At 42.6% G+C, this 19,279-nt stretch overlaps 1 protein-coding gene across 1 annotated transcript in view; it reads right to left on the bottom strand.

The window, feature by feature from the left end:
- The window catches only part of niban2b (niban apoptosis regulator 2b), a 29,223-nt gene extending 14,622 nt beyond the window's left edge, over positions 1-14,601 (bottom strand). Inside the window, exons 1-5 of the mRNA XM_084468495.1 lie at positions 14,255-14,601; positions 5,386-5,516; positions 3,734-3,862; positions 2,672-2,777; positions 1,125-1,292 (exon numbers count right to left, since the gene is read on the bottom strand). Coding sequence (XP_084324621.1) covers positions 1,125-1,292; positions 2,672-2,777; positions 3,734-3,862; positions 5,386-5,516; positions 14,255-14,309 — 589 coding nt within the window. The 5' untranslated portion in view covers positions 14,310-14,601. The remainder of the gene's footprint in view (positions 1-1,124; positions 1,293-2,671; positions 2,778-3,733; positions 3,863-5,385; positions 5,517-14,254) is intronic.
- Positions 14,602-19,279: the final 4,678 nt, after the last annotated feature.

The raw sequence follows: 19,279 nt of genomic DNA, 5'->3' as shown, positions 1-19,279 counted from the left end.
GTATAGGAGAGAGCTCTAGATGTGTGTGCGATTGAGGTAAGGGATAACGGAGGGAGTATGATGGAAACCTAAACAGCTTAGGAGGAACTACAAGGAGCAAACCTCCCAAGGGAAGCATAAAGCCACATAGACAGATAGTTTGGGCTGAGTCAACACACTGGAATCATCGCAACAAATGTCACCTTGATTTGTAGCGAAACCACATTTTGGATTTAACATCCCAACCAATAAAAGAAAATGCCAGTCAGTAAGTTAAACACACAGTTCTACACCATTCTTCCAACCACCTCATAGAACTTTTAAATGTTTCAGACATGTAAGTTCTTGCCCTCACAGAATTGCACAACCTCAACTTAATCCCAGTAGGCTTACATTGCTGATTTACAAGTTTTTCATCTAAAGACATAAAAATTGCACAATGGGTATTTTGTAGTCATGCTGAACAAACCGGAACCTGTGCAAAGAGATGAAGTCACTGTTGATGTAGGATCTGACTATGACTCAAGAGCTCAAATCCAAATTTGTAATTTTGCTCTTATTTTTTAGCAAACTTAAAGTTGCAACACATAACATTTCAACTAGCTCCTAGCATAGAGTTTACCTGGACAATCTGTAGTAAATGCTGATCAATAGTGATTTATATAATGTCATCAATAAAAGCACCTCCTATAACTGATATAAATGCTGGCCGAGCCATACCTCTCTCTTTGTTTAAATGCCATGTTGCACTGCTGCATGTTGCAATATTTCTACAATATCCCAGAATGAACAAATGACTCTACAGAGTATGGAATCTCAGGAATGCTTTCATACTTGTAAACCACGACTGAAAGTATTACAGGCTGAATAACTAAATACTATTTATAAACTATCATGGAACCTCTGCACTGGACACTTGGCTAACTGCACTATCATAGACGATGACATCATTTTGGAAGTACCTACACCTTACAGGCCACCTTAGCTTGTTCGATGTCATTGGAAAGGGAGGGGTGAGGGGAGAGGGGGTGGGGGTGTAGTCAGTCATTCTGCAACGTCACCACTGGATGCCACTAAATCCTACACACTGCTTTAAATTAAAATTCACTTTGAAAACATAAAAATGCATTTGCATTTGATCTCACCATCGTTGGCGTGTCGTACGCAGTCCTGGAAGACGGAGAGCCACTTATCCTGTTCCTTCTCCGTCACCACGCAGAAGTAGAGGTGGCGCCCGTACGGATGCCACAGGATCAGGGGGAACTGCGTCGCCACCTTCAGGAAGGGAGCGCTCCCCACCTTGGCCTTCACGCCTGGAGCCAAATGGCAATAGAAACACATTGAACACCTGCACAGTGTGCTCTGACTCCACGTCGAGCCCCAAGCACACAGACGTGTCGGCACAGGCGCAAAATAGTGTTTTTCTATTTTCTATTTTTAAGTCTGTTGCTAATGATCAGTTTACCCCCCTGGACTACTTTGGATTATAGCAAGCAACAGACGCAGTCTTATTGTTCGGTGGTAAATGTTTTTTTATAGATATCCTCCACTGGATGTTTCGGTAAAAGAAGTAAGCAGAGCCCTTCGTTCAGACAAAGACTGCGTGCCGTCAGTTTATAGAATAACCTGCAGAAATGCCTCTTGTTCTCGCAAGTAAGCTAGCATGCATATGATTAAAAAAAACACATAACTGATGACATGCCCACGATGCCAGCAGGGAGTGGATACAAACTTTAAAGCGCGCACACACACACACTGTCCCTGAAGCCACTCATAGGAGATTAAGACACATTCATTCTTACGGTACCGGTACTTAAAAATGGGGTATTGTACAGGTTTCAATGGCAGGGTATTGTGATACGGCTACAGTATCGGTATACCGTGCAGCACTCACACACACACATACACTTGAAGTCAGGATGAATAAAATAGCCTCTGGCGGAGAGAACTCCAAAATGGTGTTCAGAGGATTAGACGTGACATTTAAAAGAGCTGTCACCCAGAGGAGGGCCCCACAGCGCCTCCTCTACCTCCCTGTCTTCCCTTGTTCTGTGGAACGAACACACACACACACACACACACACACACACACACACACACACACACACACACACACACACACACACACACACACACACACACACACACACACACACACACACACACACACACACACACACACTTCCCCATACTTCCTTAAAGAAACATCTTCATCAACATGTTATGTAATCCCTCCCTCTGCTGTCTTCCCTCTCTTTCTCTTCTTCGTTCTCTTAGCTCGTGCTTCTTCTGAGCCCTATCACCTCTTTCCAACCATCTTCCCCTTCTCGCTTCCTGATTCCTTCCATGGGCTGCAGGTAGTACTGTATGTGAAACTACTGGAGCAGTTGGTGTCCTTGTACTCACTAGATTCACTTCCATTATTTGTTGACCTGCATGGTACTGAAATGAAATGAAATGAACTTTGAATGAATATTTATAAAGCGCTTTTCAAGTCACCCAAAGCACTTTACAGTGAAGGGGGGACCTCACTAACCACCACCGTACTGTACTCAAGCACACCTGAAGTGCCCCCCCCCAACCCATCCCCTCTCCATCCCAGGGACACCCCTCTCGTCCACCTGCTCTCAAAGGTCTCAGCATGTAGGCCGTTTCCCACCCAAACCCCCCCCCCCCACTTCCCAGGTCTCACCTGGTAGGCTGTTGGCCACCAGTTCCAGGTACTGCTCCATGGAGGTCAGCACTTTGTATCCCGCACAGCTGAGGGTGCCCTTGGGTTGCAGGCCTCGGTCGTGGGACTGGGAGAGAACAGAGACACAGCGCAACAAATCAGAATGGAGAGAGATGAGGGGAGAGGTCAGCCAATAAGAACAGAGAGAGATGAGGAGAGAGGTCAGCCAATAAGAACAGAGAGAGATGAGGGGAGAGGTCAGCCAATGAGAACAGAGAGAGATGAGGGGAGAGGTCAGCCAATAAGAACAGAGAGAGATGAGGGGAGAGGTCGGCCAATGAGAACAGAGAGAGATGAGGGGAGAGGTCGGCCAATGAGAACAGAGAGAGATGAGGGGGGAGGTCGACCAATAAGAACAGAGAGATGAGTGGAGATTTCCACTCATCTCTCTGATTTCCAGTGGAGAACTGTTTGGCGGGTCTTTGAGTAACCTAAATTCTCAGAGTTTATCTTTAAAAGAAAAGCCTCTTCTACATCTTCATGGCGTTGGATTTGAAATATGGACGGGAAATCATATTTATGACACTCTAAGAGACACACACACTTAGAGACAGGCTAAAGAGCTCCACACATGGTACTTTTCTGACCATTAGACTTTTGTCCCCTAGCGAGCATATTGCTTAGCTGGGTTGGTAAACCTTCTAGAATCTTTGAGAAAACCATGACAACTCAATGGGAATGCGTTCTAAATGCTGGGAAAACGGAATGCAGAACTAAAAATAAAGCATCGAGCTGTCCTGGTTTCAAAGATTCAAGAATGCGTACCCACTACCCACCCAACCAACCGATATGCCCGCTAGGTGCATATGGTCCATTGCATGTCAAATAGCTATAACTTTGTTGAGACCGTACGGCTCTGTTGGGCAGGCTGGCAAATAGCGGTTGCTTCATTGGCTGACTTTGGAAACATTTTACCACAAACAGGAATTTTTCACTCAGGCAGCCGAAAAGTGGTCAAACAACCCGCATAGTGTTGATCCCATATGGAGCACACTAAAAACACATGGTGTTGAGCTTGCTCACCGCCTTGCTGTCATAGTAGTTGATGCTGTAGGAGTCTGGGATGAAGAGGAAACGGTTCCTCCACTTCCTGTTCTCCTCCAGGTACTGGAACAACGTCCCAGAGAAGATACACCGGTTCTCCAGAGGAATCTGCACAAGCAAAAGCACAGAGACACACACACACACACACTCACAATTAGAAAATATAAGATTTATATTCTACACACTAGAAGACTGGCTGTTTGAGGACATTTTAAGAGAAACTGGAAGAAACAAAGAATAAATATATCCATGTCAGAGACATACAGAGCCGGAAAAGAGTAAAGAGAGATGGAGAAAAAAAAGAACGGGAAATAACAACAATTCAGAACCAGTGGGGAACCCACATCCCAGAACCACACTAGCTGCTCACATGATAGCCTGCTAGCATAGCTGTGACCTGGCAGGGCTGTGTTCCTACACCCCTCTTAAAAGCTGATCATTATAAACACCCTGTTGCTCCTCTGAACTGGGTGCAGCATTTTACGACACGGGGAGAGGGGCTGTGAATACCACCAGGACCATTTCAGATTTAAAACCAACTGGGGAAAACCTGGAACCACATAAACACAGCCAATAGAAGAAGAAGTAAATAGAGAGGTATTTTCGCCCTTTTCTCCCACTGGTGTGCTTTTTTAGGGTTATTTGTAACCATGGGAGCAGGCAGCCGCTCTAGAGAACACAGAGGGGTGTTATCCTAATGGCTAGGGTAGAATGGCCAAGGTGGGTAGCATACGTTTTGCAGAAAATATGTTTGGGAACGTTGGGAGTATTGGGAGCAGCGGAAACACACGCATACCTCAGCAAACATATTTTGCAGCAAAACAGTTCAATTGCCGCAATTGGAATTCTGAAATTCCGTCTCAAGGAGACCCCACTGATTCCCAGTAATGGAATTCAGACCAAAGTGAAAAATATATATATATTCGCCAGACATCCTTTACTTTGTTATACATGATATTCTGTAATATGTTTATTTCTGTTAGTGATATTACTTGGTACTTGAAATTATTACTTTTATTTCTTCTGTAAAGCACTTTTGGCTGCAGATTCAACATGAAAGGCACTATATAATTGAACAGTTACTGCCTATAATTACAATGATAATGATAATCCTAATAATAATAATAATTAGTATAATTATAACTATTATGTCAGTAGCTGACAAGAATCCTGCTTTACTCCATCTCGGATTGACCAAGCCAGGAATTTGTCTGTTTTTGGTCGAGGTTGGATTCTGCTTTTAGGAGGTATTAATAAAGACTAAGGCTCAGTTCTCAGACAACAGTTTAGGAGTGAAGACAGTCCACTCAGCTACGGCCCGATAGCCTTTCCCAGGGTTTCAAGGGTTACAAGAGATCTGTCAACATTGGTCATGACAGCCAACTATTCATTTGAACCCACGGGTTGATAAAATACAGTGTCAGATTAGATTCAACAGAAACTTTCCATTCTGTTGTTTTGTGCTATCTGGAATGTCGACCATTTGATTCTGTGGACACGGTTCAAACCGACTTAACCTTCGGGACAATGAAGTCAATCTTATCTTACTGCTGGAGATATATGTAAAAGTGTCTAGGTTCACGTTCTCTCTGATCACATGACAGACCAGAAGAAGAAAGTGTAGTGTTTACCTTGCGGTGGAGCAGCTGAGGCTGAGGACCGCCTCCTCCCTCGACGTCGAAGCGCACCTTGTTGAAGAGCGCCACGCCGTACTGCCGTTCATAGAGAGCGTCGAACTGGCCCATCACCTCCCCTGTCCGGGCTGGCCCAGAAACACACACACCACAGGATCACAGTTAGAGCTGGTACACACACACACACACACACACACACACACACACCCACACACACACACACACACACACACCAAGGCTGCAGTTTAGTCATGGCCTAAGAGAGGGGATAGTCTAGCACAGTGGTTCTCTATTTATGTTCATTATTTATGTACATTTTATTTCTTTTTCCTCCCAAAAATGTTTTCTGCTGGTGAAGGGGGTACTCATCTGAAAAAAATATCTTAGTGGGGAATCGGGATGCACTAGTAGAAAAAGTTTGAGAACCAGTGGTCTAGCGGTTTAAGGGGTGGACCACTTAACGCCGAAAGGTACTGGGGTGGATCCTTGAGAAGTATTCCCTGAGCCCGATCGGCTCCACATGAATTACGTTGACACGCAGGTCCATTTGGATTATAGTGTCCTCAAAATGAACAGAGCAAATACGTCTACACTGGGTTGGAAAGTGAGTCATTGTCTTGAGCACTGACAAAAGTGTTGTTTCGCAAGCGTTTCAGATTTGACTCAAAAACAACACAAAGCCTTTATTGTTTGAGCACATGGGAACCATTATAGAAGGAAACATCCATTGAGCTTAGATGGAGTTGAGTTTTGTTGGGTGTAGAAAAATGTTTCCTGGTGGAAAGTCAAACATAACCCTTATTGAATGAGAAATTTCACACGCTTCTGTTAGAACCTTTTTTGTCCCTCCCCACCCCAACCCCACCCCCTCACCTGTTTGTGAGAACTGACGTTATTCATTGAACACCCTTTAAAACCTGCGCAACAGAAACCCCTCCCCAGCGGACGCCCTGACACGTTTTACAGCTCATTATCGGTGCTGACGGCACGGCCAGGAGAGAGTGAACAAATGCCCTCACCTTATGAAAGGGGTCATACATTTCTCTTGTTTAAGTAGCTGTCGGGAAAAAGGTTTCAGCACTACACTAATAATACCTCAACTGCAACATGACAGTCCATGAAAAATGGAACGAAACACTAAAGTCAAACTAAAGTCATTTAAAGTTACTTTCCCCAAGCACACCAAAGCAAGTTGTCTTGCTTTGTTTGTCTATAAATATATAAAAAATATATACAAAGCACGGGTCAACCATAGCTCCTTTCTTGATCAAATTGTTGCTACGACATGCCACGAGTTTGTATGGCACCAGTGCAAGCCAATCAGAAAGAGTTACTTACTACAAATACTACTTTCACCTAATATGTTGTTGTTGGATTTGTGTGTACTGTGTAGTGACTCTCCTCAAGTTTCAGAACAAATCGGCATGTTGTAATAAATCTGATAACCCACTGGTGTCACTGCAAATCAAGCATAATCATTTATAAACAATTATTTGTGATAAAACATGATTAAACTATGTAAGAGCTCAAATGTGTCTGCTGAGATCCAGCTGGGGTTTCCGTGGGAAATATGCGGAACACGTGTTTGTAATTTCAATTGGCGGGAGAGGAAGGAGGAGCGATGCAGCGCTGGATCCCATCTGCTCGGCATCATGGGTAAAGACACGTTGCTTGTGGGCTTTGGACGCCACATAAGGAGATGGGTGGGTGCATCCTTTTTCAGTGGGGGTCAGGAAGGCGTGCATCAAGTGAGACTCGCAAACGCGCAACATTCTGGGGACTGGTGGAGAGGATTCGGTGAAGTCGTGTTCTGCGATCCTGAGTTGGTGACAGGTTGCTAAGCCGGGTAGTACTAAAGTACTACTCGTGAAGTACGAGCTTGTTGAGGAGACAGACCCTGGGCAATGCATGAAAGACCAGACCTCACAGCGATGATTAATTGATCCACAGAGGAAACCACAACGACACATTATTCCGCCGTGAAATTCCGATCCAACGAGTCACAGTTGAGAGGGTCAGCCAATCACCTCCTCACACTCCCACGTACTGAGGGGGTTGAAGTTCAACACTAACCAAACCTCTGACACACTCAAATACACATCGTGGTATCACAAGAGTTGCATCCAAACGATACCAGAGTCAAAGCAAACAGCACATTAGGGGCTTCATACTTGTCTTGTTGGCTTTGCTGTAAACTCATGAGAAAAGGTAACAGCAGACCTCTTCCCTGCTCTTTGGATCTTCGACTTGTCATAACAACACGCTATCTAGATCAGTGATTCCCCATAAAATGACAACATGAAATATTAAATTGAATTTGTGAAGTCTAAATGTTACATATTAGTTGTTGCTGATACATTAATACCGGAAATAAAAAGATCTCTTCCATTTTAAATTCCCAATATAAATAATGATGCTTAATGATAATATTAGTAAAAAGGAAAAAATGTGTTTGTTGTTGGTTAAGGATACATACAAGGTATGAATGCTACTGCTACACTCCGTGAAAGTACACCAGACTATATGTCCTTAACCTGGTGCTAAATGCTACTTTCAGTGTAGGGTCAGGCAACATGTCCTTATAGAAGCGGGTGCTACATGCTATTTTCAGTGGAAGGTAAGGCTACATGTCCTTATAGAACCAGGGAGAATGTGTTCTCTTGCCAGATGGCCCCTTGGAGAGGAAGTCTTAAGGAATGCGACCATTAGTGCTGGAACTGGGGGCGGGGCATTGGGCATGGGGAGTCTGAGAGAAAAAATGAAGGAGAAACTGTGCACACTAGTGTTTCACCCCAGATCTTGGTGGATGGAGCAACAGGTTGTTTAAACATAAGTTTGAGTCAAGTTATCCAGTTACACATTTACCCATCACACAAACACGGTCAACACAACTACTCATAATACAATCAATACTTTCTATTGACAATACTGTTTAGTCATTTAGCAGACACTTTTATCTAAAGAAGAAAAAAGTTTGTAAACTATTTATTGAAATACGATGAAAAATGACCCTTCACCGAAGACTCCATTTTCATATAATGTATTCTATTTTATAGAAATGAATCTTTAATAAAAGAATCCCATAAACCACTGCAACTTAATACAATACTAAGAAGACTGCCAAGTGATCCCTGAAATAAACTGCTGCGCAACAAACTGCCAAAAAGCCACTTTGAAGTGAAATCTAGTCTTCCTGGGTTTGCCTGATGACATTGAATTCCCTGAGAACAAATACTCAGTTGATGCTTTAATATCACATGATCCCTTTTCTATTTTTTATTTTTTTAAGTATGTTTAACTCGCTTCTTCTATTAATAAAAGATCATTAATAGATGGGAGGATTGATTGATTGCTTCCCATCTCCGCTTATTGAGCAGACATCTGCATTTAATCTGGTAAGGGGTTTGAATAAAACCACCTGTTTAGATGAAACATTAGTTAGTAAGCTTAGTTTGCTTTACTTCAGTAACCATGGATCACTAACTGTTATTTCTCTTTAGATAGCATGGTGAGAAGAACCATGGAAATCAGAACACGCCGCAACAGGTCTCTGTAATGTAGCAAGATGCGCTTGCAGGCAGGTTCTCACAGAGGGATATTATGGGATGGTCGTAGGACTGAGTGGATAGACAAGATAAAATCAATACAGCTAAGAGGAATAATAAGTGCAATTTTTAAGGCACTTATAAGTGATACTGATACTGTGATACTGTCATGCTCAAGTGATACTGTCATGCTCTAGCAACACAGCAGTCATTATACAGGACAACCAGAGTTCTTCTGAGGGCCAGCCGTAATACAGGACCAGAATAGAAAGGATTGTGGGTTAAGGGGAAGGTAAACCACTTTGTGTTCCAGAAGTGACGTGTCTCGGAGGCACACCAGACGATGACATGCTCTGTATCTGTGGGACCGAGACATGAGTCACACAGCGTCGGGCTCTCCTCATCGGGCTCTGACCACGACCTCCGATATCAACGGGCTTCTGTAAGTCTCGTCGGTCCGCGTCAACATCTAAAAGTATACAACGGGCTGACTGTTGACCGTATCTATCCCGGATAGACCCTGGTTCCCTCAGGCTGCCCTGACCTCCATCTTTGAAGTCTTCAAGTGGTCCAAACTAATGACCCCTTTGGGACGTTCGTTTGGACAAACCCTTTCCTTGGCCATTTTACTAATTAGTCCCACTACAACTCTCAGTCTTGCATGACTTTTATTGGGTGGTTATTTTGTGATGTTTAGCTGTGTTTTTGGTCCCTTGTGTGTCCGTCCTTACCATTAAGGCCATGGTCTCTCCTCTGGTGGTCTCTCCAGAACAGGGAAGAAAGGATTCTTAACAGAATCACAGAATTTACAGAATCGTATCGGCGCTCAAGACATTGTTATAAAAATCCTATCAGCAGGTCCGTGCATATTCCCGTCTCTAGTAGAGAACAACAAGAGAGAACAGAGTGGAGAACACAGTGGAGAACACACAGTGAAGAACACACAGTGGAGAACACACAGTGGAGAACAGAGTGGAGAACAGAATGGAGAACAGAGTGGAGAACAGAGTGGAGAACAGAGTGGAGAACAGAGTGGAGAACACAGTGGAAAACACAGTGGAAAATACAGTGGAGTGGAGAACACAGTGGAGATGAGAACACAGTGGAGAACAGAGTGGAGAACAGAGTGGAGAACAGAGTGGAGAATACAGTGGAGTGGAGAACACAGTGGAAAACACAGTGGAGATGAGAACACAGTGGAGAACACAGTGGAGATGAGAACACAGTGGAGAACACAGGAGAGAAAACAGAGAGGAACACTAAAGTCTTGTTCTGAGCATGTGTGTGTCAAGCCGTGATAATGTCACCAAACATCTAACCTTTGACTCGAACCATGATTGATCTCATGATCGGAAATTAAATGACAATGGGCGGTGTTTGACGTCATTATGCAGTTCTTTACTTCTCCTGTGATGAAACCAAGTTAAATAACCTGAAATAAAACCTGTTTTATTTCAGGTCCAAGTGGTCTGACTGGCACGTCATGTCTCAGGTGGTAGAATGGTTTAACTAACCTGACCCCTACTTGGACCCCCCATTTTCTGGCAAACCTGACCCCAAACCAACACCACCATCCTGATGACCAACACCACAAAAAGCACCCTGGCCCCCAACACCCTGACCTCCAACACCACCCAACCACCATGACCCCCAACACCACTGAAACCCAACATTACTCTGACCCCCAACATCCCCCAAACACCAACAGCAACCTGACCACTCAACACCACCCAACCACAATAATCGATTCATGTGAGAAAGTTTTTGATAAAAGAAAAAAGGAAAACATCGCTGTTATGTCAATAATAGTACCGTCCTACAGAGGGCGTAGTAGTGTATTGACCAAGTCGTTTTGCACCCACTATGTACTTAAAAAATAATGGCAGACCTTTAGCCTGAAGGTTAAACCATGCAAAATATGAAATTGCATAAAGAAAAAAATTGGAATATAGATTTTCTATTTCTTATGTTGATATGCTGCCGGCATCACATATGGCCTTTGTACAGACTATGACATCATGAAATGTAACTTCCAGAAGGTGAGCGTCCACAAGACTCAGCGGTTAATCCCTTCAGTTCATCTCAGGGAGAACGGAGAAGAGACCGAGGATGAAGTCACACACACTAAATACTTTGTCCTTGACTTTCTCCATCTGTACAAAGCCTTTTGAAGATTGAAACACTGTACTCAAGGCCTGATCATGAGGTCATTATCATGAACATAGCTTCTTGTTTTTGAGAAGGGTTAGGCTTAGTTCAGTCTCGGTTTCGGCAGTTCTATGTCATAGAGCCTGTGCCAGAAACCAAAAACTGCAGGCGGCAGGGGTTGCACCTTGTTACCTGTTTCAGTATAGAGCTATTCTACAGAGGAAAACTCCTTCATGCAAAATGCATGGGTGAGGCTTTCAGAAGGGGATTTAAATTGCATTTATACAGCGACCGGACAACACAGTGTTGATTTGAAAACAATTTTACAGTTCACTACTGCTGGCCAAGTTTGTTTCCAGTCTCCAGCATCTGATTGGTCAAAACAAATATGAAGCGATATAAAGTGTATGGTCCCATTCACCCAGATTTGAGCACGTCTGTCATGGATTTAAGACATTAATCAAGAGATGAGGGTTAGTTAAAACAAAAAGAAGAACCGCTGAAGGATCTTTAAAAATCGTAACATATAATTTTTATATATTTAAGATTCTAATTCATTTTTCAAACTCCAAAAGCTTTAAGCTCTCTGGTCATGTCAGGACTAGCACTGACCCCTCCTAATTTCTTTAACAATAGACAAGGCACTTTTGAACAAGTCCAGACAATTTAAGGAATTTCATCATATGTGCTTTTTACAACCAACCACAAGGGACACCTACCCTTATTTAGTACCATTTACAAGCTTATCTGGTCTGTGTGGTAGACAGCAGAGATGATTTATAGTGGAGTATATTAAAGAAAAGCACATCCAATCAGAACAGAGACAGCAAGGTTTAGGAATGTTCCAGAAATCTGGAATGAAGTGAATACTTAAGGCGGAATAATGCAATAATAAGAATGCTTTTATTTTAAATTGACAGTTCCAGATTCACATGTTGGACAAATTTTTCTTATCATATCATCATCTCTGTCAGCATGTTTCACACTCTCAATGTGCCTCAGTTCAACTAGAGCTAAACTAAGACGACATTATCATTAACTCGCCTTTCTTGTTCAGCAATCGCATGTGAAACACCCAAATAAGGAACTAATGTGAATACCAAAGTGAAATAGCATATTCTGTGGTTATTCGGGGGGCCAGCCCTAAACTGAGCAGCATTAAGAATGTGTGGTGTGGTGCACTGCGTGCGTGTGTGAGTGTAGCCCTGCTTAGGCCATCTCTATCCCTGCCATAATGAATGCCCCGGCGTGTGGCCCTGCGTCGCCACAGCAACGGCGTCACCTGACCGCCGCCACCGTTCATTATGGGCTGCATGGGTTGGCTATCTATATGGATAGAGTTATCAGCCAGGGGGAGCTCCACCAGGTGACTGCAGACAGACACTGAACCTACACCTCGCTCTAACGTCTAGAGTACTGAGAGATGGACAGAGAGGGAAAGGGGTTTCTAGGGGCCGGGTAGTTAGTCATCACACATGAGAATGATTACTGCCACCCCCCCCGCCCCTCCTCACTACGTACCAAAGCAAGACCGACCAAAACTTTCCCCCGAAAGGAAGTTCCACTTGTTGACTCACAGGTTCAGAAGATGTTCCCATCACTCACGTGAAAGCCTGAAATGCCATGCTCCTTTCTTCCTCAAGCATCTTACGAACAGACTATGTGTGTGTGTGTGTGTGTGTGTGTGTGTGTGTGTGTGTGTGTGTGTGTGTGTGTGTGTGTGTGTGTGTGTGTGTGTGTGTGTGTGTGTGTGTGTGTGTGTGTGTGTGTGTGCACACTAGAATGTGGTTTCCCATTTAGACTGCTGCCTGCTGCCTGGCTGGGTTCATAGTGGTGGTTGCATAGCTCTGACAGACTTATTACAAGTAACCGGCTGCACCTGATGACCTCATGCAAGAAGGCAGCAGCAGGCCGGTGTAATGTGTGACCTCATCTCTGGGAACAAAAGCTAATTCATCATTATCATCATCGGCCAGTCCCCCACCATCACCTATTGTTCTTATCAAGGGAAAGTCCTTCACATGGCAGGAGATAAGCAAAAAATCAAAGTCTGCGCACTCAAATCACAGAAACCTTCAATTATATAATCTCAGATAACATATCGAGAGCATGTCTATTATATGGATCTGTCATTGTGTTGATTATCACGCCTGTCAAGTCCCGGTAGACAATCGGCTCCAAGGGTGAGAATGTCTCGGTCTGTATGGGGGCTGTGGGTCAATGGGCTCGGCCTGGCTCTAAATCCAGGCTGTTCCAGGGATAAGACGGTCTCTGGGACTCTCACTGGTCGCTGGGGAGATGGCCCGGGGCTAAGGCTCCTTACCCACATCCAACTGAGAAGAAACCTGCAGGGATACTCTCTTACCATGGGCCAGGGCCACGCGTGCTTTTTCCATGCATTCCTCGGATTCCACATTTGATATGTGTCTCGCTGTGAATTGGCCGCTCGGGGAATTTATAAATTACGACGCTCTATTGGCCTCACGTCGCTCTCTCTCTTCCCCTCCTCACCCCGGTCTCTGTCTGGCGGGGTTTAAAACACAATGATCCAGAGTCCCAGACGATTGCCTTCTTTACTCAACATGTGGAAATGTGGGGCGGGATGTTAAACATTAGGATCAGATTGTACCCACAGTTGGGTTTCAGGTGTCGGAAAGAAGCATGCTTGCAATTGGCAACGGTATAAGCAATAGCAGCAATTAAGGTTTTAAAATGCTTTTACCAATATATCCTATATCCTATCACTATACATAAAATCCACTGTTCAGCTAAACAGACCAACAGGATCGATAGACCACGTCGGGGAAGTGGAGATCGGTTCCATGGCTTATTGCCAACCATGATCAATTATATCAATTGACACTAGGGCTGTTGTGTGTCATTGTTAAAACGTTGATAGTCCAGATGACAATACATCAATAAGCCTAATTAGTTCCATTTAGTGGGGAGGATTAAGGTCTACTTGCAGCTTTGTATGACGTTGTGTAGCATTGAAACGTAATGATTTTTTCCTTGCAATGCAAAATGCAAACACGAACCCATTAAAAAATAAGAGATAGCAGGCTACACGTGCAACCATGATAAAGCGGGTTTTTTTAACGAAAAGGTACCGATCTCGTTGCAACCAAAGTCTCCAGGTGAGCTGCCTGTAGCACAGGTGATGCCCCACTCACCTGTGATGATCTCCCGCTTGCCCTCATCCAAGTGGCTCGATATGACGTCTCCCATAGCGAGGAAAGAAAAAAACACACCCTCGTCCCCCCCCCCCCAAAAAAAAAATATTCCAATAAAAGCGGAGCAGTCTCAGAGAACCCAGGAAAACTCTTCTCAGTTCCTTCCTCTAGCTGTCAGACCTCCAGGTGTCCCTCTCACCCTGACCTAGCCTAGCCCTAGAACATAACGCCAGGTGACGACTTGGTACGGGCGGTGGCGAAATAAAGTCCGTAGGAGGCGGAGTGAGTAAGTAAGGAGTGGATTGTTTGGAAAAGTTTGGGAAGGAGCTTCAAACTTCAGTTGTCTGCTGTTTTGAGTTTGAGTTCTGGTTGAAACACACCCTCCTCCCTTTGAGTCACTCCCGGAAAGGTGGAGTTTCTGCCGAGGCACACGAGAGGCAGGAGCCGACGACGACCCCTAGTGGCTAATATTATATTATTTCATGATGTGAGATACAGTGATATATTATATTATGGTATTATGATATTATATTATCCTATATTATATTGTATTTTATCATTATTTAATATGTTATTATATTATATTGTATTATATTACTACACTATATAAAAATACAACGTTGTGTCATGTTATCTTATATTATGTTCAATTAAACTTATATTATAAAAAAAGAAACTCCATATGTGGTGATGGTTCAACGTTAGCATACACACAAAACCTACTCTAATTGGAATTTTGAAAACATGAGAAAAAAACACACTGACTTTATCCAACATCCTTCGGCCGAACAAAAATGGGAGGCCTATGCGCCGTTAATTAACGGCGAATGCATCCATACGTCATTACCTCAAGATAATAATTACATATTATCATTACATGTAAGAGAAAATTTCTCCAATAAAGGACAGTTCATCTGCTACTTTCTCGTAGGCCTAGATTGCACCATCTTTCACCTTCTTCGTTAAATGCGACTGCATCACCTTCTCTCCCATGAAGGTCAGCAGCTCGCGGATTTCACCGTCTCTCCAGATGCATGGTCAGGCCCGGTTCTACGGGGGTGCATAAGCATGCATTGCACCCCCCAAAAAATTGTTTGCACCCTCAATTGAAAAAAGGAGGGAGTGAATTATTATTATTTTTTTTATAAATATGATTAAAAAAATAAAACACTTGCTCACAAAACGAATTGTTCCATTAAATACCGTTGTTTGCTGCATTTATTTTGTTCACTAAACCGATAAGAACGTTATTATTATTATTACAGGTGCGCGTGAACTGCGCCCCGTCCGGCGGCGCGCACGTCAGTGACATTAAACTTCTTCGGCAGCAACAATTAGGCATTTACAATGGATATCCGAAAATAAAAAAGAACACCGCAAAAGAATCCAATACATCAGACAGTATAACCGTTGTGAACACTAGCACTAGCAACGCTAGCTCAATCCTGCCCGACTCGCAGCCTTTGCCGGCGCCACTGTGTTGTTCATAAGAACCCATATTTGCCAATTGTGTTTTGATTGTATTTATTTACAATCTTGTGAACTTTAAGAAAGGCACTATGTATTACTGATTACTTTTTGTGAAAATAACATTCCTAATTGGGTTTTATCTGTCAGCATTAAAAGTTTTGGGCAGCAGAATAAGCACTTATTGACATTAAGTGGTTCACATAAAGGTGCATCTCATAATATTAGAATATCAGGGAAAAGCTATTTTTTTGTAATTTAATTCAAAAGGTTCCATATAATCTAGATGTATTAGACATGAAGTGATATATTTCAAGCATTATCTTGTGAATGATAATGTAAAATTATTTTGTGACATTTAGTGGTTCACTTATATAAATACAGAGCATGTTTTATGTTTTATGTTTATGTTGTTAAATTATTTGGTCTCACAAGGCTACAGTGCTGCTTGAAAGTATGTGAACCTCTTGAGCCTTTTCAAATTTGATTTAATTTAACCATTATTAATTCATTCTCATATCCAAAGCTTGGATATCAATAAGCTAACGTTGCAGCTGAAATGTTCTCCACATCACAAGACATGATGTGATACCATCTTTTAAGCACAGTAAATGTTTTTGTCCCAACATGTCAGTACAACTACCCAGAAGTGCTTGTCTATCTACTGGTAGAAAGGCGTAGTGTAAAAAGCGAAGTCTGAACTGAAGCTGGGTAGCTGGTTTTACTATAGTACTGGTGCACCCCCTATAATCTCAGATGCACCCCAAGGCATTCTGTTCTGGAACCGGGCCTGTGCATGGTACACAAAGGAATTGAACAGGATGAAGATCGGGTTTGATAAAAATAAGAATTTAAGCAAAACAACATTTATATTTTTTGGGAATAGACCAACCAACACAGAAAACAAACTCATGATGAATGGCATATAACTAGAAAGAGTAGGCTATCTGAAATATAATTTATGGGAATATTAATAGACAACAAATTAAGTTGGAAAACTCAGAAATTATATTAAAGCCAAAATATCTAAATCAATAGCAATGCTGAATAAAACCAAAGACCTACTGAATCAAACGTCTCTGTATACGTTTGACTGCTCCTTCATACTTCCTTACATGACCTACTGTGTTGGGGTAATATGGGGGAACACATACAAAACAAATCCAAACACATCCAATCTTCATCCTGCAAAAAAGAGCAATACGAATTATACATTAACCCATATACAGAAAACCAACAAATCCATCCATTATTAAACTAAGAACACAATTTCAAATGAGCTGAAAAAATGTAGGTCTACCACTTTATCAAAACTAAAAAAATTCTTCAGAAACAAAATATTCAATTGTTATGAGCTGGAGCAGTGAATTTCTGTTTTGCTATTTCTAGTTCGCTGGTTTTGGTTAATCTGTTCAAATATTTTGTTCTTGTTTTGTCCAAAAGCTTTGATTTGTTTTAACCTACGAGCTGAACATCATAGACACTGATTGATTAAAATTGAATATTTGTTTTCTGTGAATAATTATAAAAAAAATAAGGGGGGGGGGGAGGGGGGGTAGGACCAAAAAGGTTTTCAACTTCTTCCTCTCCCTTTTGAACATGACCTTTATTATTTGAGTTATGTATTTGTTGCTTAGGATCCTGATGATCCCATTTGTTTTTTTAATTTTAATTATTGCATTTTATTGCTCATTATTTTTGTTAGTATTATTTTTAACATGTAAAAAAAAAATGAAAAATAAAAGAATACGGGGAAAGGTTACCTCCCCTTTCTCTGCTTTGCCCCGCCCAGAGAATTTGGCCCGACCGCCCATGGTGCTACGACCGTGATGGTGTTTGGAAATAAGAAAAAGATGCCATCACAGACAATTCAATTGTACAACAACAATCTTGAGAAAGTCAAGTATTTTAAGTTTCTAGGAATGTGGTTGGACGAAAGAATGACAGGGAAAAAACATATTGAGATGGTAGCTTTGAAGTGTGGGAAAAGAATTAATGTTCTTAGGTGTGTGGCTGGTTCGGACTGGGGGGCTGATAGAGAATCAATGATGATGATTTACAGAGCAATGATAAGATCAGCAATTGATTATGGATGTATGGTTTATGGATCAGCAGCTGTGTCAGTGTTAAATAAATTAGACATAGTCCAAGCAAAAGCCTTAAGAGTGTGCTGTGGAGCATTTTGTACAACTCCAATAGCAGCATTGCTAATAGAAATGGGTGAGATGCCGCTAGAACTAAGAAGACATAAACTTGGCTTGAAGTACCTAATGAAGCTCAAAGGACAAAGTGAAGTGTTACCTACAAAAGACCTACTGAGAGAACATTGGGAGTTTATGGGAATAAGAACAGCTAAATCTAACTTTGCAGAAAAGCTTAAATCTCTGGCGCAGGAAATTGGTATTGGGGATGTTAGTGTTTGTCCTCCAGTGTGTCGCTCAGTTGCTTCGTCATGGATGATCCCAGATCCCAGTGTTGATCTAAAGTTTATGAGTATAAGCAAATCAAGGATGTCAGAGGGTGTAGTAAAAGAGATAGAAGTCTGGCAGCAACAAGTATGGGGAGACCACCTACTCATTTACACTGATGGGTCAAAGGAGCATGAGAGTGGTAAAGTAGCAGTGGGTATTAGCATTCCTGAAATCGGGTACAGAATAGGATATAGAATCTCAGACCACATGTCAGTATTCACAGCAGAGATGGTGGCAGTCCTATGGGCCTTACGATGGGTGGAGGATAATAAACAGGGGTATTCAATAATATGTAGTGATTCAGCTGCAGTTTTAATTTCAATAAAAGAAGGAAAATCCAAGTCCAGACCAGATCTAATTGTGGAAATACAACAGTCTGTGTTCAGAATTTACATGGCAGGGAGAGAGGTGGGGTTTCTCTGGGTGCCGGCTCATGTGGGTGTGAAAGGGAACGAGGAGGCGGATGAGGAGGCAAAGAAGGCTGTGAAGGAGGAAACAGTGCAAATTCATTTGCAATATGGGGCACCTGAGTACATGGAAAAAATAAACAGGGCTCTAAAAGAAAGGTGGCAAAAATCTTGGGAGAAGGAAAGGAAGGGAAGGGTGTACTTTTCAGTACAGGAAAATGTAAATAAAGATAGGTGCACTTTTAGGTGCATAAGAAAAGATGATGTAGTAATCACAAGACTGAGGCTTGGACACTGTGGGCTGAGGAGTGGGCTGGCTCTGATTGGCAAACACCCAGATGGCAGATGTGAGTGTGGAGAAAGAGAGACTGCAAAGCATGTACTTCTCCAGTGTGGGCGCTATTCCAGGCAAAGGAGGACTCTGTACCGGAGGCTTGGGTCAGCTGGGGAATTAGTTTTTAATATGCGCACCCTTTTAAATCTGGATTCAGTGGATAAAACAAAGGAATTGATGGACTACCTTCACATCATTGGAGGATATATGAGTAAGGATATAAAGTTTAGGGGGAAATAACAAACAGTGGGGGGCAGCAATACGCCACAGCTGCGTCAAGTCTGCCTAATAAAAAGAAGAAGAACAAGCTACGACCGTGTGAGCGCCACAGAGATATTTCCTGGAG

The sequence above is a fragment of the Micromesistius poutassou genome (genome assembly GCF_964030765.1).
Source record: "Micromesistius poutassou genome assembly, chromosome: 5".
NCBI lineage: Eukaryota > Metazoa > Chordata > Actinopteri > Gadiformes > Gadidae > Micromesistius > Micromesistius poutassou.
The sequence above is the reverse complement of the archived record's forward strand: the minus strand, read 5'-3'. Positions and strand labels throughout refer to the sequence as shown.